This window comes from Marmota flaviventris, chromosome 11 (assembly GCF_047511675.1).
Source record: "Marmota flaviventris isolate mMarFla1 chromosome 11, mMarFla1.hap1, whole genome shotgun sequence".
Lineage (NCBI taxonomy): Eukaryota > Metazoa > Chordata > Mammalia > Rodentia > Sciuridae > Marmota > Marmota flaviventris.
The window spans coordinates 50,617,899-50,643,565 of record NC_092508.1 but is presented as its reverse complement, the minus strand read 5'-3'; the positions used below and the strand labels follow the sequence as shown (position 1 = coordinate 50,643,565).

Below are 25,667 nucleotides of genomic sequence, written 5' to 3'. Positions count from 1 at the left end.
AATGAGAAGTTATACTCCATTTATGTATGATGTGTCAAAATGCATTCTACTGTCATGTATAACTAATTAGAACAATTTTTAAAAAGAAAAAATGTTGGTTTACAGTGTGGCATAATAATTAACATCATAGTCCCTGGAGCCAGGTTGCTTAGGCGTGAATCTCAGCTCAAATACATATTAATCACAATTTCAGCAACTGTGTAATGCGTATAATAATAGCCATTATCTAATAGGAGGTCTGAGTTAATACATGTATATATATTCTTAGACCATTTCCTGGTACATGTTGACAATTATCACATCAGGCTGCTTCTAATATTTCTTCCTTTGTTCATTCTACTTCTTCTGGTTTCCTACAATATTAGCCATAGATCCCATGTATTCATAAATTTTTTATAAGCTGATATTTGGCATACTACCAATGAAGTTGCTACCCACTACAACTTATTTCATGTTGGGCATAATGTCATAAATAGGTATCAGCCTCGTTGTGTTGTTCTCTTTTGATGGTCCTAAGCGTAGCTACTTCCGTTGTTATATTGCTCCAGGTTCAAAATGCATTCTGTACCAGATCATGTAGATACAAGGTGAAAGAAAGGAGTATGGATAACGCCCTAGTATCTGGCTTGAACGACTCAGAAGCCAGGAACTACTGGAGAATGCTCAAATGTTTGTTGGTACAATCACATTTTTATTTCTTGCAAGTTTCCCATTGCCTGTTTAGTTCTCTAGGGTCACCCTGAAATGTCAGTACCGGGAAGCTCCCCTTTTCCTGCCAAATTTCCCTTTTCGGAGTGTCTCCCATCCATCAACCAGACAAAACTTGCACGTCTTCGACTTCCTATTAAAACTGGGGATTTAAGGAAATCTCACGCCCAAACCCTCCCTCAGGGTTTCGCCGTCACCCAGGCAACCGGACCAGGAAGGGGCGGGCTTCCCCATCCTTTCTTCCGCCGGCGGCCGGCGCCTGCCTCATTTAATGCGGGGGCGTTGGCTGCGCAATCTTCCCGCGTCCCTCAGCTCCGGGATGGACCCGGAGCTGGAGCCGGATCCCGGACAGACAGCCACGTCAACCTAAACCTACACCACCCTCCCCACCGCGCCGCTGCGGCTGGTCTCCGGCCGCGTCCTCCACGCCTTTCCCACAATGCCCCGCAGTAGGCTCCGCCCCGGCTCGCCGTGGAGAGCGGCGCGCGAGGAACGAGGAGCGGACCGGAGCTGTCCGCGCGCTCTCGCTGCCGGTGCGGCGCGTGCTCCCCCATCCCGAGCTCGGCGGCCTGGCGGTCGGAGAGTGCGTGCTTTCCTTCTCCGCGCACAGTTTGGGTTCGACTGGACAGGGTCCGCCGGGGATTGAGGATGGGGGAGTAGCCGCTGGAGGCTTCACAGAGGTGGGCATGGGCCGGGGGCTGGGGCTGTCCCGGAGCCGGCGGCGGCCTGGGCCCTCCCGGGAGGGAGGGTCGGCGTGCTTGTGCTCCTGAACCCCCCCTTCTTAGCTCGGACGACTGGCGTGCGGTGTTCTTGTCCAGCTCTTCCTCCCATCTACCCGCTCCGCCCTCTGTCTGTGGGTTCCCGGCTTCCTGCTCCCATTTCTCACTTTAGCTTCAGTCAACTCGGGTTCCCAGTCTCTTGATCAGACCTGACACTTGGGACACGCGCAAGACAGTCCTGTTTCCCCCTCTCCACTTTCTCCCCCATTTCACTCCGGGGAGATGTCTGCGGGAGGCTTTCGCATTTCGAGAAACGCTTTTAGCGTTTACCTGCAGCTTCCACCTGTACCAGAGCTCCAGCTTGGGCAGTTCAACCACACCCACGCTGACAGAACAACCCCTAGGGGAGGAACACCTCATCCCAAAGTGATGTTTGAGATGTTCTCTTTTTCTGAAGGTTGTTTTCAGCCTGGGTGTTTTTTCTTCATCAGTATATTTCCAAAAGGTATAGTTTTGGGGCATGAAAAGGTGGGATTAGAAACGTGACGAAGACCATTCACAGGTAAGGAGGAATTTTTAAAACGAGGCGTTTGGGATTAAAGGAAGAAAGGCAGAACTGGCTGAGGATGCTCGGAAAGTAAAGTTTTTCAAAGCATTTTGAAATCTTGGGTACTAAAGTGTACTAGTTTATGATATGATGAAATAATGATTCTTTTTGTCCTTCAGAGGTGAACTTGTCTAAATAACTGATTCTCCTTTAACTATTATTCTATTTTTGTAAAATAGCCTCTACTCAAATTTAGTATAAGCACCTTAGAAAACTCGGGAAAGATGGCCTGCCATCTAAGTTATGTATTGTAACAGGGTAATTAACTGATGTATTTTAAAAGGTTATGTGAAAAGTAGAGACCCTGTGGAAAAACACTGTGCTTCCTCCCAGTCCCCTGAAAAGATATTTCCTACAAATGAGATCTAATAAAAAGAAAACCACACAGCTTTAAGGAGTGTAAAAATAGCTGAAAAAGAAAAAGGTATTACAAAAGGACAACACCTATGCTAGGTAGAAAATAGAAAATACATCCTTTTCTTGCCCTTGTGTTCGGATGCTGATCAGAGGTTTTTCCCCATTGTATAAATTACTCTTTGTGTGTGTGTGCAGGCAATTGAGTGTTCTAGCTAGTTACCACTAGTCAATACCTTTATCTGCTGTCTTGAGATTTACACAAAATTGGCCACCAAAATATGGAAGCTGTGAGGAAAGGCCATGAAGAATAGATCTTGCATCATTCATACAGATTGGCCATTTGATGGACATTTTATGGCTTGACCGTGCTATTTGAAATAATTTATGTTATTGCTGTTTCATTTGAAATGTGTTTTAACTGCCTGGTTTTCTCTGTTTAGATTAACATTTTTGGAGACAATCCGTTGATACTTGATTCACCCTTGAAGTAATGCAGACAGAAGTTCTCAAATTTGCGTATTACATCAGCTGGACCCAGCAGTCTGTCTTAATGTTCACTTAAACCAGAGCTTGTATAAGAATGAGAATGGGAGTCTGGTTAAATAAGGATGATTATATCAGAGACTTAAAAAGAATCAGTCTCTTTCTTCTCATAGTGTATATGGCTGTTTTAGTGGGCACAGTTCAGGATTTTTACAGTTTACTTGGAGTATCCAAAACTGCAAGCAGTAGAGAAATAAGACAAGCTTTTAAGAAATTAGCATTGAAGTTACATCCTGATAAAAACCCAGTAAGTAAAGTTTTGCTTTTGAAAATATCTGATTATTGTAGTACATTTTGATATTTAAAATATTTTGAAGAAGAGTTTAAAGTGATGAGGAATAGTCACATGCCAAAAGTGACAATTCAGTTAAAAACAGAAGAAGAAAAATATTCTCGTCAGGAATGGTGGGAAGGAATGCCATACCAAATAGGCAGTTCCCTCTTAATTTGAAAACTATTTTCAGCACATATATTAAAGATAATAATTCTCAAATTATCATGTCTGTAAAGGAATTTTTAGTGTAGACTAGGTTATGATCAACTGTTTTAGAGAAGAAAATAATTTTCAGAACTCAGTGTCTTGCCAAAAATGACAATAATAACTGATAATTATGTGCTTTAACTTCCCTTTTTTTTTTCACACATAAGACCACAGACCAGTTAGAAAGTTTTATATATTAAAACTTGAGAGTATTCAGATGTACTTCCATTTATAAATATTTGTGTATCCAATAATGTGATCTTTAAAATTACTTTTAATTTTTATGGTCTGTTTGTAATTTGTGTAATGAATTCAATAATAGCTTTCATCATTATTAAGAATCAAATTATTAAGTTTTTTTTTTTCAAGGTAGAATTTTTTTTTAAAGGATTTTATTTCTGAAACATAAAGCTGAGCAATAGAAACAGTATTTCTTTAGAACTCTTATTAATTATCTTTGTGATCTATATTTAGGATTTTCACTTTTTTCAGTTTTTCTTTTAAATTTTCAGAATATGAAAGATGGTAGACCTACATTCGTATATTATTTAAATGAAAGCATCCTTCAAAAACCAAAATATAATAAAAGAGAAACTGCCAATCCAGTTTGAATTATTGCTTATATTAGTTCTTATGTAATTATCTGAGGGATTGGAGCACATACTTTTTTAAGTTAATATGATGTATCTTAAATAACTGTCATTTGTAATATTTTTTAACAGAATAACCCAAATGCACATGGTGATTTTTTAAAAATAAATAGAGCATATGAAGTACTTAAAGATGAAGATCTTCGGAAGAAGTATGACAAATATGGAGAAAAAGGACTTGAAGATAATCAAGGAGGCCAGTATGAAAGCTGGAACTATTATCGTTATGATTTTGGTAAGGTCATATATTGTGAATTTTATTATCTGATTTTAAAAAGAAGTTAATTTTGTTTCACCACTTAGCTTGTGAATTTAATATGTATCATCTTGATTTGCTTTTTTGAATTTACTCTGGGAGTGGAATTCTAAAGGCAGGTAACTTGGTATGCGGAGGTTATCTGTACAGATATGAAAGTGTATTGGCCAAAAATTCCTACTTAAAAAAAAGTGTGTGTGTATATACATTTACATATGTTTGTATTAAAATTAATTTCTAGAACATCGTGTTTTCCAAAAAGGGTAAATCGTCTTTTAAGTTTAATAGTGGTTACTTCAGTAGAAATGCCATCCTTCTCCTGTGTAACAAAAAATAAGGTAAGAACAGAGGGAGGAAACAAAGGAACCAAGGGAGACAGAAAATAAACACTGATATGAAGGCAGAATAACCAGTATTTCTCAGTCATTAATTAACCTCAAATGCAGTTTAACAACTGAAATATGCTTTTATATTAAACTGACAAAAATATTTTAAATTTGTTTTTAGAAAATGCTTCTTAAGACTGATTTTATTTTCAAAATCATAGTTTCAAGTATATTTTCTGCAACTCCATAACTGTGTCAGCTGTTAGCAAACTACATTTTACTGACCATTTAAATCTGACTCACCACCTGTTTATATAAAATGTTTTATTGGAATGCAGTTATGCTTAATTGTTTTCATGTTGGCTATACGTTCACATTTTGAAGGCAGAGTTTAGTATTTGTGATTAAAAATCATAGGTCTTCAAAAGCCCCAAATGTTTACTAATGGCCTATATAGAAAAAGGTTGCTGACTCCTGGTTTTATATCCATTGTTAGTACTATTTGGATATTTTATATAGTAATGAGAAATTTTCTCACATTGATTTTAATTATGGTAAGTAAAATTCATATTTACTGCTAAATGTTAGAAAATAGAAATTTTCTGTGGAGATGAAATTATGTAAATATTAGAAACTTCCTCTACCCCCAATAAACTCACACTCTTGACAGGCCAGATCAGAAAACTAATGTCTTTTTTGTTGTTTTATTTTTGTTTTTAGTAGTTGTAGATGGACAGCAAGCCTTTATTTTATTTGTTTATTTTTATGTGGTGCTGAGGATCAAACCCAGTGCCTCACACATGGGCAATAAGCACTCTGCCACTGAGCTACAGCCCCAGCCTGAGAAAACTAATATTTTTATATCACTTTGCAGATGTATCACCAATAGTATTATTTCCTGTTGGTTTTTCTGTTAGTTTACTACACATTATGCAAGTTTGAGAATTTATATAAAAATTTTATTTTTTCATGGTTAAAACAAAAATATTACGTGGTAATTTACTTTTATGGAGAAGTGTTTATAATTTTTGTATATTTTAAAAATTAGGTATTTATGATGATGATCCTGAAATCATAACATTGGAGAGAAGAGAATTTGGTAAGTTTGTAGACATGATTTTCTAAAACTAGTTCAATCTCAATACCATCTCTTGGATCTAAATGTGTTCAGAAGTTAGAAACATTTGGGATTTTAGAAAGGTAATAATGGAATATTGTTTATATATTAAACAGTGTTTCCAGAAGAATGTGAGGTAGTATGCCATTAATAAAGACACTAGTATTTCTGTAGCAAAATGCATATGTATGAAAAAATGCATATATATATATATATATATATATATATATGTAAATCAAACAAAAGAAATAAAAATAGTATGTAGCTCTGTGTCCATTCAGGCCAGATTTGGATGCCAAATTAGCTTGCTGCATATTTGCAAAACAAAAAAAATTTCCATAAATAGAAGAAAGATCAGTAGAGTAGAGGGAGGGAGGAAGGGAAGGAACTGGAAAATACTTGGGACTGAATTAAAGCAAATTATATTCCATGCTTTTATAATTGTGTCAAAATGAATCCTAATGTTTTGTATAACTAAAAAGAACCAGAAAGGGGAAAAAAGGAAAAAGAAAAACTTCCAGTGTCTGAGCTTTTTTATTTTAAAATTTTGGATTAGTATATGGTTATTTTAGAATCAGTTTTAATTTGATCTGTGATTTGTGTGAAAATGAATATTAAGAATATAGTTATGCGTATTTCATTTCAGAAACTAACAAAAACTGGATTCAATTCTTACATTTTCAGTCTTTATACAATAATAATAGGTTTATTCATTCTTCTGTATTTCAAAGCAGTAAATTGAACCTCAAATTAAATTCTCATTTTATTCTTCTGTATTATAATCAGATTTAATTTAGAAAACTAAAATAGCATACCAGTTGCAAAAAGTATATATTTTATGTTTTTTATATATTATCATCATAAAAGATGTATTACAGTCACTTGATTTTGTACCATTTATTACTTCTAAGCAAGTATTACCTTTTATTCTAACTTTTTATATCAGTGAATTCAGGCATAAAAAATAACTATACTGTGTTATAAGTTTTGCATGTGAATACAAGTTCTGAGTAAAGAGAAAATATATCTTCCCTACAAAGGAAGTAGGAAAATTTTGAATCGTTTGGATTATTGGTAGGATAAATTAACACCCATGTGATGAACTGGTGGACATAACTTTACAGCATGTTCACTATATAAATCTGTAGCTTTTCCTGTGTGGTTGTTATTGTCACTCATCTTCTATTTTAGTGAGTGTTGTGTGGACCAAGAAAGCAGAAAATATTGGAATTACAGATAGAATAAAAGGAACTGAACAAAACCTGCAAATGAACTAGTTTATGAATCCACCTAGAATGAGACTTTACTGATATTGCACATTAGTTCAAGCTTTTTCAGCTGTGTCACTATGTGGAAAAGGCTGAGAACCACTAACAGTTCACGTAGAACTCCAAATAGTAGTTTTAAATTATTACAGCCACAAAATGTAAGACTAGATTACTAGCTAATATTGACAGTTCAATACATATTTGCCATTATTCCACTTGATATCTAATACTACTCTTCATATTACTAGACTTAGACAAGATAATTCTGAAGTTGTAGTTGAAGAAGCAGAAGTAAGATGTCAAACAGATGGTAGAATCAATTTGCACTTATGTAAATATCACACTACCCTCAATTGTATGTCTATTACCAGTTGTTTTCTTTTGCTTTGAGTTGTTTAGTCTTATGTTTTCATAAATATAGAATTATTTTAGTTTTGTTTTCTTCCTCTAGGAAAGATAATGTATTTTCTTCCAGTTAGGATCACCAGCAGTTTCAAATAAAGTAATTCAAAAGCTGTGCTTTGAATTTTGAGAGGACTAGTCACTTTCCAGTTGTTCTTTATATACAGAAACCTTCTTGAGATGTGCCCTGAATGCCCTTTTGTCCTTCTGGCCCAATAAATCAATTGAAATCTCTGCTCATTTCTTCCTTGTCAGCTGCTACATTTTCTCAAAGTGACAAACACTGACTCTGATTTTTACCTTTTTTCATACCATTAGCCACTGATTCTTCACTGTTTGGTAACTCTCTAATACTTTTAACAAAGGTCTTTTATATTTTGTCCAGTTTTCCAATTTTAGTAGTGGCAGAATTAGTCCAAATTACATAGTTAAATTTTACCAGGAGGGAAAGCCCAAAATGTTCAAGTTTTGTTCAGAAGGAAAAACCTGATTACACTTTCACAGCTTTTAAATGTTCTCATCTTTCTCGGTAAATATTCATTTTATCTTTTTATATGGTATAGGACAGTAGTGTTTCAGTCTTTATAATCAAGTTCTGGATGGTATTTGCAAAAGTGGAGAATGTCTCACATGTGTACTGGTCATTCTTAGTAGTACCATATAATATAGGCATCCTTTAGAAAATAGTATAAGAAAGAGGATCTCAAAGCACTTCTGCCTTTTGTTGCATTTTTCTGTGTTTAAAGAAACTATTAGTTATAGTTGTCTAATTATTAACAGATACCAGTTTTAATTGGGTAATTCAGAGACCAAAAATTGGATCTTGAAATATACTCAAGTCTTTTAGGTCACTGAGTTATGTAAAAGCATTTCTTTGTGCTCTGAAAATGTAGTATTAAAAAAAATTGTAGCTGGGCACAGTGGAACATACCTCTGATCCCAGGAGGATCATGAGTTCAAGCCCAACCTAGACAACATCAAGATTGTCTCAAAAAAGAAAAAAAAAATTAATGAAAATACTTTTAATCTTATTAGTCTTAATCATCCAGAACTGGGTAGATGTGTTAGAAGTGTCCATAAAAACAAAATACCAAAATTACACATTTTCACAGTTATAACTAATAAGGTAATCACTTTTTCTAGTAAAGCTTGCATTGTACTGAGATTTTTAATTAAATTAGCATCCATTGGTCATCAGAGCCAACATGGGAATTGTTTTAACCTAGACAGAGTTGTCTGTCACTTTCTAAGCATTGCTAAAAACAGTTGATAAAATTATAAATTATTTTGCCTATGGTGTACAATTAACTGTTTTTCCATAAATCTATCTTATTGAAACACAGGTGAATATTGACTCATACATATATCAAATTAACTTGAGTTAATCATGCATAGTTAATACAATATGCTTGTTTTGATGTCTCACTATAATTTATGAAAATTTTATTTTAAAATTACAAATAGATTGTGAGGGGAAAGTAAAAAAATAAAATTACCAATAACTGATTTTGATGTAGAATTGTATGAAAACCCTTAACCAAAAGCAAATTGCCCATGCCTTTGAATGTACATATACACCCTTACAATGTTAAAATTATAAAATGAATTAAGTTTCTTTACCCTCATCAAGTCATTTACAGATTATAACATATATTGTTGATTAGACATGTTCAAATCTATTTTAGCAAATATGTATTTGTCTTGAAATAATAAAAACCTTTATCTAGTACTTCTCGAACAACATGATTTTCCAAGGTAAATGTCTTATCTATGGTAAAGATTAAATTTAATTCTACAATCCTTGCTATATTGTGTAGGTTTCTCATTCTTTGAGAATTTAAAATAGGCATCAGAATTGATTTGACCCCATACTTAAACTATGCAATAGGTAGTAGGGGAACCTCACTCTGAATCTTTCTCACTGGTTCTCTATTTCTCTTATCCACACAAGCTCTTACATAAGGTTGGCTGTTATTTCCATGTGTCTTTTTTATTTAAGTTTCAGAGCCATATTTTTCTTGCAGTTCATGCATGCTTCTTACCAAATATGGGTTTAAGAAAGTTTTTTTTTAAAGTTATTGTTGGTTTGACATTTGAAATATTTTCATATAAAAAGTTTTTATAGAAACTGATAAAGGTAGTTATGAAAGATTTATGACTGCTTTTTCTGTTAATCTCAAAAGTTTTTAACTAAACAGTAACGTTTAGTAAATTGTTTTATGTACTTTTAGATGCTGCTGTTAATTCTGGAGAAGTGTGGTTTGTAAACTTTTACTCCTCAGGATGTTCACACTGCCATGATTTAGCTCCCACTGTATGTATTTTTTACCTTCTGATTTATTTTGCATTTTTATTTTTTAATATGTTGGGATTTTTCTATTTGTAATAATTATGACTATTAAATAATTATCAAATACTTTCACATATGTATAGTTTTATTTGATAAAATTTTTTTCCTTTAAGGCTTCATAGCTTGAGATGTTTTTAAGGAGAAAAAATGAATAGAGGTATACTTTTTCTGTCATAGTGGAGAGACTTTGCTAGAGAAGTGGATGGATTACTTCGAATTGGAGCTGTGAACTGTGGTGATGATAGAATGCTTTGCCGAATGAAAGGAGTCAACAGTTATCCTAGCCTCCTCATTTTTAGATCTGGAATGGTAAGAGATGATTAGCAATTTTCAAATCTGTTGAACTTTATAACAAGTGAAATGGCTAGCTAAAGTACAGTATATATATATATATATATATATATATATATGTTTTTAAGTGTTACTTTAGGTGCCATCTAAATAATAATAATGCATACTCATAGTAATATCCATAGAACTCATAGTAGTATTCTTTAGATCTGTCTTGTTGAAATATAGGTGATCATTGACTCCTACACTTTTCACTTTGAGATTATTTTATGAATACTTTTAAATGCCATTACTTTAACTTTGGTGTATGCCAAAATTAAATGTTTTCCAGTTTTAGTTTCTGTCTTAATTTATTTAACATGCATATTGTGGTTTGTTATTCACAGAGTATTTTGTAAATATTAACTTGTTGAATATTAAGCTCCAATCTCCTTTTTCCAAGTTTCCTGTGATAGAACTAAAACTATTAGTATTAATCAAATTCTTTCTGAAGAATCTGTACTATCCATTTTTCTCAGAATATCATTGGAAATGATACTACACTGTTGAGAGATACCTGTTTAAAATAATGTAAAATCAAAGTATTTGATACTCTCATAGTGAGTTTTTAAAAGAAAAGGTAAATATTTCTCTTTTTATAAAATTCAATAGGCTGCAGTGAAATATTATGGAGACAGATCAAAGGAAAGTTTAGTGAGTTTTGCCATGCAGCATATTAGAAGCACAGTGTCGGAATTATCAACAGGTAATTTTAATTTCTTAATGTGCTTGATGTTCAAGGATACTTTTAAATGGGAATTTTAAGTTTTACAATGGCAGTATTAATATTTTGGTCATAATACTGAAATTTTGAAGTATCTTTTCCGTGTTTCTTAAAGAGGAATTGTGTCATTGCTCTGACTTCAACTGAATAGTAAATATTTAACAACCTAGTTATTTTTTTTTTAAGAGAGAGAGAATTTTTTTTAATATTTATTTTTTAGTTTTTGGTGGGCACAACATCTTTTTATTTTATTTTTATGTGGTGCTGAGGATCGAACCCAGCGCCCCGTGCATGCCAGGCAAGCACACTACCGCTTGAGCCACATCCCCAGCCCCAAACCTAGTTATTTTTACAGAAACTTAACAAGGTATGAGAAATGGATCTAAGATGGACATAGGTGACAAGGCAGTTTTTAAAATGCAGCTAAATGTTTAGTAATGTATGTTTTATTGCTTTTATAAGCATAGGAAGTAATAAGTTCATGCCTATCCAGATTTAAGTTCAAAAACATTTCTTAGGCTTTTAATTCATCAAGTGATTTTAGGCTTATTTCTCTGAACTATTCTTGAAATGACAGTATTTATGGTTAAAGGGATATTTATTTAATTCTTTGGGTACCACTTATATATCAGAAACTGTTAATTACTAGGGCTGCAGAAATGAAATACATAATTCCTGCCATCAACAACCTCATTATTTTAATGAGGAAAATACTAATGAACAATTAAAATACAGTACAGTAACTCTTATGATAGACATAAGCTTAGAGAGGCATAAAATATATGAAATAACCCGGGCTGGGGTTGTGGCTCAGTGACAGAGTGCTTACCTAGCATGTTCAAGGCCCTGGGTTCAATCCTCAGCACCACATAAAAATAAATAAATAAAATAAAGGTATTGTGTCCAACTATAACTAAAAAATAAATACTTAAAAAAAAGATATGAAATAACCTATTTGAGGAAAGGTTAGAAAATATTTCTTGGAAGATGTCATATCCAGTCTCCAATGGAAATGAACAGGAAGTCTTCAGAGAGCACTGTGCATTTGGGAATTGGCAATAGCTTCTGTATCTGACAAAAAGATGTAATGTGTTAAGAGTGGTGTGGGGAGACACAGGAGTTTTGTCTACATATTTAGACAAAACTCAGATTACAAGAGGCCTTTCTTGCCATCTTGAATATTCTTCTTAAGGAAATAATGAATTTAGATTTATGTGATGAAAAATTGGAGAGCCAGTAAAGGATTTTGACAAACTTAGAGGATTTTTAGAAAGATAACTTAATAATACAGTGAATTAGAAGAGGATATGATTAGAAAGACAAATTCATTTGGCAGACTGTTGCAATATTGAGTAATAGGTGATCAGAAATTTGCTTTTATTTTCTTTAAAGGAAATTTTGTTAACTCCATACAAACTGCTTTTGCTGCTGGTATTGGCTGGCTGATCACCTTTTGTTCCAAAGGAGGAGGTAATTTTATTATTTTGTCATCCTAAAATGAAGACTGTAACATTTAAATTTTAGGTGGCAGTTCTAAATATGCTACTGTAATTGCCTTTTCATTAAATAATTGATGATTTGAAACCATGATTTAGACACAAGATTATAATTTTTTACTTACTGAATATGTACCATTTTTGTTACATAAGATGTTATCACATTGTTAATTTGTTAATGTGACATGTATTTGTTGGACAAGTTTTTCAGCTTACTTGTATTCATGATAAATTGTAGCTTAGGTACCCACTAGTGTATTTGGCATATTGCAAAAATAATTATTGTTAACAACTATAATTCCTCCCAAATAATAGTATTTGGAAGTATGAATTTTTCCTTGTTAGATATTAAAATGAATATGTTTGGCTCATAAAGTTGTGTATATGAAAATGATACTTTTTCATTTCTAGGACCTTTCCCTCAGTGAACTAAATTGAAATTCAATACCCTACATGCCAAACTATAACATAAACTGCATTCAATGAGATTGATTAAAAATTGGTCCCAATGTTACAAAATATCCTAATTCATTAATTTAATACATTTTTATATGTTAATCCCAACATGAATCTTTTCCCAAAACTTTACCTCTCAACCATAATGCCCCTTTGCTAGGAATGTATTATAATATATGACTAAAATTAACCATTCAACCCCTCCTATAAGACCAATATCAGGAAGATACTGCTTTTGAACAAAAATCAGCCTTAAACTTTTTTTGCAAAGGGATTTTGTTTCATTTTGACCTAATGCCCAGATTGTTGTCCATCCACAAAACATTTTAAACTTTTTAACATTCTTTTGTCTTGTTTTTGAACCCAGGTAATTTGATCTTACCTATCTCTGTAGGCTCTATGATACTACAGCTCCCTTTTCTTCCAAATCTAAACTCAAATGTATCCTACCATTCATATTTACAGAACTTTCATAAAACTAGTGAAGAACATATTTTCAGATTTGTGAAGACCCTAAAGAAACGCTTACTTTTCTGTAGCTAGAAATCCTGAAAAATTAATGAGAAGACATGAGAGTTTGTGTATATAAAATGAGACTACTAAGTAATATTTCATTATTTATTTCAGTTAATGGTCTTAGAATCAACATGGTAGTTTGAGGAAAAGGCATGAGAGGATAGGCTTAATAAAGCTTAAATAGCCTCATAAAGTTTTTTTTTTCCCCTCAGATTGTTTGACTTCACAGACACGACTTAGGCTTAGTGGCATGTTGGTAAGCATCCATCCTTTTTGTAAAACTACATCATTATAAGTTGACTTCAAATTTTTTTCATAGTTTCTTGAACACTTAACTCATATTTTTGTAATTTTTCTTATTTTCTGAATGATGTATTCATAGATAAAACTTTCTAAATAATTAGTTGTGTTAAGTACCTTTTCATGTGGTGCTTTCATTTGTGTAAGTATTCTACATTTATTATGAATTCCTCTAGTTATATATTAGTTTTCTTATTGTTTCCAAAATTTGTTTCCTGTTGTTTTGATTTTACTTTGTTATTTCTTATTCTCATATCATGTTAAAAGTTGAAGAATGTGGTCTGTTTGTTGATTATTTAATGTTATGATAGCATGCATTGGCTTGGGAGTTTTCAGTTGTAAAAGTTGGGAAACTTCTATGTGAGCTCAAATAATAAGTCTCTATATGTATGTTGGGTATAATTTTTGTATCAGATCACATTTAATCATGTTATTCATATCAGTATCATTTAGTTTTTTTCTACTTGATATAGAACTATAATTTCTGAGCAGGCATATTAAAACTTCCAACTGAATGGTTGATGTGTTTCTCTCTGTCCTATTCATTTTTATAGAGAGTCCTGCAGGAGGAATATGTCCTAAGAAATTGACATTATATAATTTCTTCATCAGATGAATATCAGAGTATACTTACACAAACCTAGAAGGTGTAGCCTGCTTCACACCTAATCTATATGTAGCCTATTGCTTCTAGACTAAAACTTGCTATAAATGTTGCTATAGGGGTTGTTGTAGCACAGTGGTTAAGTATTAATGTATCTAGCCATAGAAAAAGTACAATAAAAGTATATTATATTGGGCTGGAGTTGTGGCTCAGCAGCAAAGCACTCGCCTAGCACATGCTAGGCCCTGGGTTTGATCCTAAGCACCACATAAAAATAAAATAAAGATGTGTCCACTGAAAACTAAAAAATAAATATTAAAAAATTTCTCTCTCTCTCTCTCAAAAAAAAAAAGTATATTATAAAAGATGGTACACTTGTATTGAACATTTAGTAGGTAATGGAGCTTGTAGGACTAAAAATTTCTTCAGGTAGATAACTTGAGTGAATATGAGGTTTCAGAGCCTTATTATCTACTACTGTATACTTTATAAGACACTAATTTCGCTACAATAAGTTTATGAAAACAGTTTCTTTAGTAATAAATTAACCTTAGCTTTCTGTAATTTTTTTTTACTTTATACATTTTTTACTTTTTGACTCTTGTAATAATACTTAGCTTGAAACATAAACATTGTACAACTAAATAAAAATAGATTATATGAATATTCTTTTAATTTTTTATTGATTTTTGTGTTTGTGGTGCTTATTCTATAAATGTTTTTCTCTTAATTGTTTTCATTTTAAACCTTTAAAAAAAAAAAAAAAAACTAAAGCACAAACCCACTTTAGCCTACACCTCCATAATATCAGAATTGTCAGTATCACTGTCCTTCATCTCCACATTTTCTTCTTCTGGAAGGTCTTCAGGCATGGAGCTATCATCTCTCATAATAGTACTGCCTTCTTCTGGAATCTTTCTGAATCTAAGTGAGGCTCTTATTGAGGAAATGTCATTCTTTTCATAAATATCTGTGACCATCCAATGTAAACCTCTTCATGTTAGGGTTCATGTTTTCAAACTTTGTAAGGAGCTTAGTAAGGTCTTCAAAGGTTTTACTAGACCCTTAACAGGGAAGTGAAGTTCTTGGGTTCTTCTTTCATTTGATTGCTTTTCACTTGCATCTTTAGTTATGTGTTCACTAAGCAATAGGAATTTTTCAACTGGATCACAATCTTATGGGATCATTTTCCTATATGCTGTTCATTGTTCACCAAATTATTATGCAATGCATATTTATATTTTCACATAATGTATGATCTTGATCAGCATATTCTTTTAGTGGCTATTATTTATACCTCTTTGTGGATCATGGACTTTAAAAAAAAAACAAATTGTTTTATCTAACACTGAAGTGATTAACTTGATATACTTACATTTCATTCTCAACCTTTATTTCACCCTGTACTTAAGACAATGGTTTTTCAACACAATGTTAAAATTCCTTGAGAATCTTCTAAGAATTTATATCAAAACCAGATCTGTCTTAGGGACGGGTGTGGTAGTGCATACCTATAATGCCAGCAGCTCCAGAAGTTAAGGCAAGAGGATCTCCACTTCAAAGCCAGCTTCAGCAACAGTGAGGCACAAAGCAACTCAGTGAGACCCTGTCTCTAAATAAAGTACAAAGGAACTAGAGAATAAAGCTCAGTGGTTGAGTGCCCCCCTGAGTTCAATTGGCGTACCTAAAAACAAATAAAATAAATTTTTAAAAAATAGGTCTCAGATATTAAAAATATTTGAAGATGAGCTCTGAACATAAATATTTTTTGTTAATCTTTTAGGATCGGAGCTGTTAGCCTTTTATATTCTTCCTTTCCAGCAAAGTCTTTGTGTACTTTTAGCATCAAGGAAATGCTGGTCTTAAAAATGTGATGCAAAGTCATCTTTTTCTCTTCTTGAAGCAGTTTCTGTATGATTGACATTATTTCCTCCTCAAATAATATTTTTGTTTGGTAGACTTTAGGGAAGCCATCTGCCTAGAGTTTTCTTTGTATCTATAATCTCCTTTTTAAATCAGATTATTTCCTCTGTTTAGGAAATTGTTTTTGTTCTTCCAACTAAATTTTTAAATATACTAGTTTATAGTTATACATAATATCCTATGATTTTTGTGGAGTTTTCTTATCTGTAACTTCTTTAGTGATTCCCACTTTCACTTTCTGATAATGATTTTCTATACTATCTCCTGTCAACATTAGGAGAAATTTATCAAGCTTTAAAATTTCTACTTTGCATTTATTTTCAATTTTGTTCATTTATGTGCTTTATTTCCTTCCTTCTGCTTCCCTAGAATTTAATTTGCATTTAATTTTTTAAGTTATTGTGATTCAGGCTTTCCTTTGTAATATATGAATTAAACTATGGATTACTGAGTATAGCTTTCAGTTATATTCCATATTTTGAAATGTATTTTTATTACCAGTCAATTCAAAATACTTTATAACCTTTTATTTTTATTGAATTATTGATTATTTAGGACTTAATTTCCAAACAGAGGGTTTTTTTTTTTTTTTCAAGTTTTTTGTTTTTGTTATTTATGGGCACCTTAATTCTACCCTGGTTAGCAAACATGGTTTCAGTGTTTTTAACAATATTCATGTACATTTGAAAAAGTAAATTCTGTAGTTCATAGATGCACACCTGTGTAAAATCAGTTGGGTCAAGTTTAACACTACCATTCAAATATTGATCTTAATAAGTTCATTGTCTGCCTGTTCCGGCACGGAGAAGAAAGTGTCTTAATATCTGTTAATATTTTATTAATTATCCATTGTTATTATGGATATTTGTTTTTTCCATTAATTCTTTTTGTTTATTTATTTTGAGCCTTTGTCATCATGTGGGTACTAATTTAGAATTGTTATTTTTCGTTGTGATAGGAGTTTCTAGCTTGATGAAATAACTCTCTTCTATAATGTCTCTTGCCTTCAAATCTGCTTTGACTGACATCAGTATGACTACAACTTTCTTTTGGTTAATGTTGGCATTCTGGTATCCTTATATTTAAGGTGTATTTTCTGTAATCGGCATATGCTTAATTTTGTTTTTTTATCAGTTTTCTTACTCCATTTACATTTAATATTATTCCTGATATATTGTGTATATTTACTGTCATTAGTTTTCTGTTTGTCCCACCTATGATATAATCCTTTTTCTTTCCTCTTTGCCTCCTTTTAGGTGAGTCAAGTGGTTTAATTTCATTTCTCCTCACTATCATCTCTTTAGTTACCAGTTTTTGTTTTTGTTTTGTTGTTGTTGTTGTTGTTTTGTTTTTTAAACTGTCCTCTTAATGGATACCCTAGAGCTTACAACATGTCTCCCTGACTTAACCATTTCCTGGATAGGGTAGCAAGAGACCTTGAACACAAATTTCTTTATTACTTCTGACACTTTGCCAGCATGTATTTTTAATTTTACTTTTCTTTTTTCTAGTTATTTCTTATATGCAGTTAAGGGAATGCATCTTAAGTGTATAGCTTAGTTATTCTTATGTATGTTCCCAAATAACACCATCTAAATAAAAATTATCATTTCTGCTTTTAAGATTTTTGATTTTCTGAAGTTTTGTTATGATTTGAATAGATGTTTACTTAAGATTTATTGGACCTCTCAAATCGATAGGTTAATATTTTCAAAGTTGTAGAAACTGTTCAGCTATTATATCAATTATTATTAATGTCCCATTCTTTGTTTTTTGGAATTGCACTTGAATGTATGTTACTCTTCTATTTGTTTACTAACTTGAGTAGTCCAGAAGATTTTTTCAGTAACTTGAGGTTCTGAGAAATGTACTTTTCATATAGGACATTAGAGCACATTAAAGTAACTCAGCCACCAATAGGTGAACACTGGGAAGGTACTAATTTAAATGTATGCTGTAGACAGAATGTCTGATAAACTATGATACATATTGAAAGTGCAGTAATAATGATGACTCTTAAACAAGTCACATTTGATTTTTAACCTAAAAGATTATTGAGCAGCCTGTTTTCTATTTTAAAAAAATGATAAATTTAGTTTTTTGTAAATTTGTACAAATTCTAAAAAGTAGATGTTTAACATCAGGGGAAAATGGAAAACTGTATTATCTCAGGTTATTGAGTACTATTTATAAAGTTGTAATTTTATAATAGAAATGTTGGGTTTTAACTTTTTCTTAATTTATAACATAGTGTGTTTTTTGTTTAACATTTTTAGGATGGCCTTGTTAACGTAGGATGGATGGACTGTGCCACCCAGGACAACCTTTGTAAAAGTTTGGATATTACAACAAGTACTACTGCTTATTTTCCTCCTGGAGCCACTTTAAATAGCAAGGAGAAAAACAGTATTTTGGTATGAATAACTTTAAGGAAATTTCTTTATTTATAAATGTGTACATGCACACACATTTAAAAATGTATCCTTTTATAAGCAGTTAGCAAGGAAATGAAACAGTTTATATGGATCATTTCATTAATTAGAATATGTAAATTCTTGGGATTTTGTTTATTATATACTTTAGTTTAAAAATAATCCTTATAAAGTTCTTTACAAACTGGCATTTGTATTATACATTTAAAACCATTATAGTTTTAAACTTCAAAGATATGGTAAAAATACTCTTTCATTTAACCTAACAATGTATTTCATAAGTTTTTATTTTTGTATTTTCTAATGGTAAAAATGTAGATCCCTAATAGGTTTGGCTAGGACCCAGTTATGTTTTTAAGTACCTTATGGGATTCTGATGTAAACTCAGATGTAGAAATTTGGAAATCTGATACAGTTCACCTCCCTGTGTTTCTGAACCAGGAAACTTGAGACTCAAGCTAGTTGTCGAGGAAGTGAGCTAAATAATGGGATTTCCTGGGGACTCCCAAAAGAATATAAAGAAGAATAATAAAGACAAATTTCTTTCAGTTTTCTGTATTTTAATTCTGCTTTTTAAATGTTGATAATTATAACACATACTCATTTCAGAAATTCATGCACAGTACAGAAATATATAAAGATCCAACATTTCCTAAAATTCAATCACTTGTGGACAACCACCATCAAGTCTTGGTAAATACCCTGCAGATCCTTTACATATACACTCTATAATGACTGGTCCATAGTTTATGGCTCAGACCTTTTCCCTGCACTCCAGAAATATTATATATATGCATGGATATGTACACATATGTACACTGCCTTTCAGCATCTCCCGAGATACTAGGCAATATGTCAGATTTAAATGCCTATAATTATCTTGCTAATACTCCCATATATAAATCTGCTTCTCCCCAATTTTCTCCATTTCAGTTTATGAAAACTCTGTCCTTTCTCTTTCAGGCCAAATATCCTGCAGTCAATTTTGATTGCTCTTTTTCTCGTACCCTATAACCAGTTTGTCAGTAAAATCTGACTATCTTTAAGATGTTTTATAATTTGCCTCTATGGCTACAGAGTACTTATCACTTTATAACATGCTGTAATTTATTTACTTTTCCATTATTTTTCTCCTGCATTAAATTTTAAGTTTATATTTGTTCACTGATGTATACCAAATGCCAAGAAGTATTCTGGTGATTATTGTGTGTTTGTATGGCATCTCTGTGTGTATGTATGAGTTTGTATTGTGTATATATACTCTAGGTATATATTTTCAACAGTGTATGTGTATGTGTGTGTATATATACACACATATATACTTCAGTAACTCATATTTACTTTATTAAAGTGTATACACTTTTAATAATTAACAATTTCTTAGCATAATTCACTAAGTAAATATGATATACTTAGAAATAAGTATCAAGAGAGGACTGATAAAAGCTATTTTTGAAGGCTATAAGAGTGCTATAATAAGTAATCCTGTATGTTCATCTTAATTCACTTATTCAAGTTTTAAAACTGTAAAGTATTATCTCAGCTAAATGTATCTGAAAGGTGAGGTTCAAACAGTCCTTTAAAAGTGTAACTAAAATTCTATAAGACAAACACGGTTTATAATGAGTTTATAATATACTAATCATACACGTATATAAAGCTGTTATGAGTATTTTTAGTGTGATCTTTATAATGACTGATTAAAGTATGGAACTATAAGCTATAAAATTGAGACATTAAGGGCTGGAATTGTGGCTCAGTAGTAGAGTGCTTGTTTAGCATGAGTGAGGCACTGGGTTTGATCCCCAGCACCAAATTTAAAAAAAAAATTAAACAAAATAAAGGTATTGTGTCCATCTACAACCAAATTTTTTTTAATTGAAGCATTAAAGATTTATTTTTATATTTTAAGCCATTTTCAAGTAGTATTTCTTAATTATTAAACAGATGATTCATGATTAAAGATATAAAATTGTTTTTTCAACTCTCATACATCTACTTGATGTAAACCATTGCTGCATTCTTTATTGTAACAGCTGCTTCATGGAGAATTGGACAAGCAGAGGGGGTTCTGTGAGACAGAAATAAAGGAGATTTGTTAGAAGGGAGGTGTGCCTTTTTTCAGTTTTTGTCTTAAATAGACATGGCTCTAAAACATGCTTAAGATCTATGTATATTTTAGTATAAACACTCCTATATTGTTTGGTTTGTGAACAGTATTCTGAAAACCATTTCAGTTTTGTGGTTATAAGTTTTTCTTACCTTACCACTATTAATTAGTTGGGGGGTAAAATGTCTTAGATCATCAAAATTCGATTTAAAAATTCTAGGCTAGGGTTGTGGCTCAGTGGTAGAATGCTTGCACTGGCTGGGTTCGATCCTCAGCACCACATAAAAATAAATAAGTAAATGTCTAAAAACAACAACAAAAAAAATTTAAATCTAAAAGAATACATAAGACATGTAAACATAGTTAGCATTAAAATTAAACTGAACATAGTATATTTCTGTGGTGATTTAGCAAATTACTATAAGGATTCCATAGAAAATTTCATATACTGAAACACCTAATAATGGAATTTCTTTTTCATTATTTTTTTAAAAGCCTGGTCATATGATTATTCAGTATTTTAAATAATTGCCCAAATGTGATATACTTTTTTAAAAATTAAAAAACATTTTGAAATATTTTGATAAACTTCAGATTTCTTCTTGTTTACTCAAAGATTACAACATGATTCTCTTATTCTAGTTTCTTAATTCATTGGATGCTAAAGAGATATATTTGGAAATAATACGTAATCTTCCAGATTTTGAACTACTTTCGGCAAGCACATTAGAGGTAATGATTTTATTAATAGTGGCATATAGTAATAAATATTTGTAACTTTTCAAGTCCTTAAGTATTAAAGTCAGCATTGTTTTATTCATCACTAAAGAGAACTAAATGTAGCAGTTTCCAAGAATTCTGTATTAAGCAGTTCTAGGTTACATTTGGATTCCTGGAACTTAGATATTGGTAATTCAAAGTAAATCTATAATTTAAGAACCTACCCAACTTGAAGGTTGGAAAGGCAAGATTTTGATCACAAAGGAACTTTGGATCTGAATTGGAACTTAATGTTCTTGCTTATAGTACTCTTTCTGTTGTTCACTGAAAACTAAGCATTATTTGTGATTAGAATTCTTAGAAATATTCAGTTAGAATCACGTATTCTACTTTCTGATCCCAGAGCTATCCAAGTATATATTTCTACCAAATATAAGTTTTATTAAACCTGCAAAACTTACTTCTTCAACCCCTCCCCAAAATTTTAGCTGTATATTAGTTAAACTATATTTTTTTCTTGGCACAGTCATCTGCTTGAACATTTTATGACTCAATGATTTAGCCACCTATAATATTATAAAATTGATTTACATAGCATTATTCCCAGTAAGCTATAAAATAAGAGCATGAATGGTCTGGATTTTAGATTATATTTGTAACTGAGCAGGATAGCTAAAACTAACCTCAAAGTCAAAGAAATAAAGATTAGATCTACCTTGGAATTTCCCATCTGATGTTTCTTTACCACTTTCAAGGATCGTTTGGCACATCATCGGTGGCTCTTATTTTTTTATTTTGGAAAAAATGAAAATTCAGATGATCCTGAGTTGAAAAAACTGAAAACTCTACTTAAAAATGATCATATTCAGGTAAGAAAAATGTATTTTGCCTTGTCTTCTGATGGTGTGCTTCCTTGTTAGTCCAATACATATGATTAAATTTTAAATAACAAAAATGTTTATTGACTTTGTAGATTAAGAAGCCCTTAAGTGTTTTGGTCTTGGTTGTGTTGGTTTTCATTTGTTTTTTTATTTATGTTTTTTCTATTAAACATGGACATGATATCTAAAAGTGTGAATTTTCATTTTTTCTAGCATTTGACAAATTTGTATCTTACAGATGTTCTGAAAGATGTTATAGAAGAGTATCTTTTCCTTTTTTTTAGTACATGTTTTATTTAACCTCATGTATCCAAAATATTTCAATATGAATTTTTTTTTAAACTGGCACATTATTTGTATATACTTAACAGGGTACACTATGATAACTCAATACATGTATATAGTATAATGATCATATCAGGGTTGTTAGCATTTTCACCTCAAACATTTATCATTTCTATGTATTAGAAACCTTCAGACTCTTCAGTTATTTTGAAATATATTGTGGTAGAGCATGATACTCTACCATGCTATATATAACACCACTATTAATTTCTCCTGTTTAACTGTTTTAGTACTCATTATCGAGCCTCTCCCCCCTTTTCCTCACTCCTTTTCCCAGTCCTACTCATTGTCTGTGAGACCACATTTTTTTTTTTAGCTTTCACAGTGAATGAAAACATGTCTCTTTTTAACATGAAGTCCTCGATTTCATTCATGTTGCTGTGACATTTTTTAACATCTAATTTTCTATTGTGTGTGTGTATATATATCACATTTTCTTTATCATTGATCGATCAGTACACACTTTGGTTGATTGCATAGCTTAGCTTTTGTGATTAGTGCTTATGATAAACTTGGGAATTGTAAGAATATCTTTGATCCAGTGATTTCATTTGCTCTGGATATGTGCCTTGTGCTGGGATAACTGGACCATAAGATAGTTCTTAGGTTTTTTTTTTTTTTTTAAGGAACCTCAATATTATTTTTCTTAATGGCTGTACCAATTTACATTTTCACCAGCAGTGTTTAAGAGTTCCTCTTTCTCCACATCCTCATCAGGATTGATTTTTCTTTTTGATAATGCCCATTCTACTGGATTGGAGTGGTAATCTTGTTGTTTGCACTTGAATTATTCTGATAGTGATATTGAGCATTTTTCCATATGCCAGTTGACCATTTATTTTTGTCATTCTTTGATGTCTATTTAGATCTTTTCTGCAGGTTATCCTTTCCTATTTTAACATTTTTCTTTAATAGAAATAATAGAAGCTTCTTAGTTTGATTTAAGCCCATTTGCCTTTTTGGTGCCTGAGACTTTTGGGTCCTATCCAAAAATAATTGCGTGCACCAATATTTTGAAAGATTTCCCCTGTTTTCTTATAGTAACTTCATAATTTCAGGTTTAACATTCAGGTCTATAATCCATTTTGAGTTGATTTTTGTGTGCAGTGAGAAAGAGATCCAGTTTTATTCTGCATGTGTTTGTCCACTTTTGCCAACACCAGTTTTTGAAGACACTCTTGTTTCTCCACTATGTCTTCTTGGTACTTTGGTAAAATATCAGTTGACAGTGTAAATGTATATTAGTTTCTGAGCTATTTTATTCCATTGGTATGCATAAGATTTTTTATCCTAGTACTAGGCTTTTTCCTTACTATAGTTCAATATTCTGTTTTGAAGTCAGGAATTGAGTACTGTGATGCTTCCATCTTTGTTTTTTGAGATGTGTTTCACTATGTTAAGCTGTCCTTGACCTCCAGGGCTCAAGCAATCCTGCCATAGCCCCCTGAGTAAATTGACACAAGTGTACACCACCACACCTAGTCCAGCTTTGTTCTTTTTACATAGATTATCTTGGTTATTTTTGGTCTTTGTGGTTCTATATGAATTTTAGGGTTTGTTTATTTCTCATATGAAGAATATCATTGGTACTCAATCGGAAATGCATTGAAAATGTAGATTGCTTTGGATAGTGTGGGCATTTTGATTCTTCTGATTAATGAACATGGATGTCCTATTATTTGTGTGTCCTGGTAAAGTTTCTTTCATCGGTGTTTTAGAAATGTCATTGTAGAAATTTTTCACCTCCTTGATTTAAATATTTCTAGATTTTTTTCATAGCTATTATAGGTGGGATTGCTTTCTTGATTTCATTTTAGTTTAATCATATAAAAATGCTCCTAATTTGTTGGTTTTGTATGCTGTACCCTTTACTAACTTAAGAGTTCAGTTTTTTGGTGGAATGTTTGGATTTTTCTATATATAAAATCATATCATCTGCAAACAGGCATAATATGACTTCCTTCTTTCCAGTCTGGATAACCTTTATTTCTGTCTCTTGGCTATTTACTTTTGCTAAGGCTTCCAGTATTCTGTGAAATAAGACTAGTGAAAATGAACATCCTTGTCCTATTCTAGATCCTTTAGAGGAAATGCTTTCAGCATTTTCCCATCCACCATAGAATGGTAGCTATAAGTTTGTTATATATGTTGAGATATTTCTTCTGTATGTAATTTGTGGATTTTTATCAAGAAATGTTGAGTCTGCATTTATTGAGATAATCATATATCTTTTGTCCTTCATTCTGTTGATACGTTTATTGATTTATATGTGTTGAAATCAGCCTTGCACTAAATCTCACCTTGATCGTGGTATATAATCTCCATAATGAGCTATTGTATTCAGTTTACTAGTATTTTGTTAATTTTTGCCATCTGTGTTCGTCAGGAATATTGGTATATAGTTTTATTTGTTGTGTTCTTGTCTGGTTTGGGTCATGGTTTCATGTAGTGAATTAGGCAGTGTTTACCTTTTCAGTCTTTTGGAATAGTTTGAGAATTGGAGTTAGTTATTTGTTGATGTTTTAACATTCAGTTGTGAAGTCCTCAGCTCTTGATCTTTGATGGTAGATTACTGCTTCATTTATTTGTGTTCTGATCTTTGTGTCGTCTAATTTGGGATTTGACTTTTTCTTCTCTAGGTCATTGAGGTATATCATTAGGTTTTATAATTTAGTGCATGTATTTATTGCTATAAATCTGTTGTTACTGCTTTTGTGTATCCCAGTTTTTGATGTTTTTCATTTTTCTATCAAAAGATTTTTTCTTATTTTTAATTTCTTTAGTGACACATTGGTTATTCAAGAACACAGAGTCCAGGTGCCTGTATGTTTTGCATCATATTTTATTGAATTCTAGGTTTATTTCATTGTGGTCAGAGAAGATGCATGATTTTCACTTTTTAAAAATATATTGAAGTTTGATGTATGATTTGTGGTCTATCCTGGAGAATGTTTTGTATGCTGATGAGAAGAATGTGTGTTCTGCAACTGTTGCATGAAATGTCCTGTAAATGGTAGGTCCACTTGCTCTATAGTATAATTCAATT

General features: G+C 32.0%; 1 protein-coding gene across 1 annotated transcript in view; it reads left to right on the top strand.

Moving 5' to 3' along the window:
• The first annotated feature begins 1,158 nt into the window (after positions 1–1,158).
• Positions 1,159–25,667, top strand: part of Dnajc10 (DnaJ heat shock protein family (Hsp40) member C10) — a 48,351-nt gene continuing 23,842 nt past the window's right edge. Inside the window, exons 1-12 of the mRNA XM_027943980.2 lie at positions 1,159–1,388; positions 2,832–3,181; positions 4,138–4,300; positions 5,696–5,746; positions 9,666–9,748; positions 9,962–10,093; positions 10,727–10,820; positions 12,231–12,308; positions 13,519–13,562; positions 18,410–18,547; positions 21,318–21,407; positions 22,151–22,264. Coding sequence (XP_027799781.2) covers positions 2,972–3,181; positions 4,138–4,300; positions 5,696–5,746; positions 9,666–9,748; positions 9,962–10,093; positions 10,727–10,820; positions 12,231–12,308; positions 13,519–13,562; positions 18,410–18,547; positions 21,318–21,407; positions 22,151–22,264 — 1,197 coding nt within the window. The 5' untranslated portion in view covers positions 1,159–1,388; positions 2,832–2,971. The remainder of the gene's footprint in view (positions 1,389–2,831; positions 3,182–4,137; positions 4,301–5,695; positions 5,747–9,665; positions 9,749–9,961; positions 10,094–10,726; positions 10,821–12,230; positions 12,309–13,518; positions 13,563–18,409; positions 18,548–21,317; positions 21,408–22,150; positions 22,265–25,667) is intronic.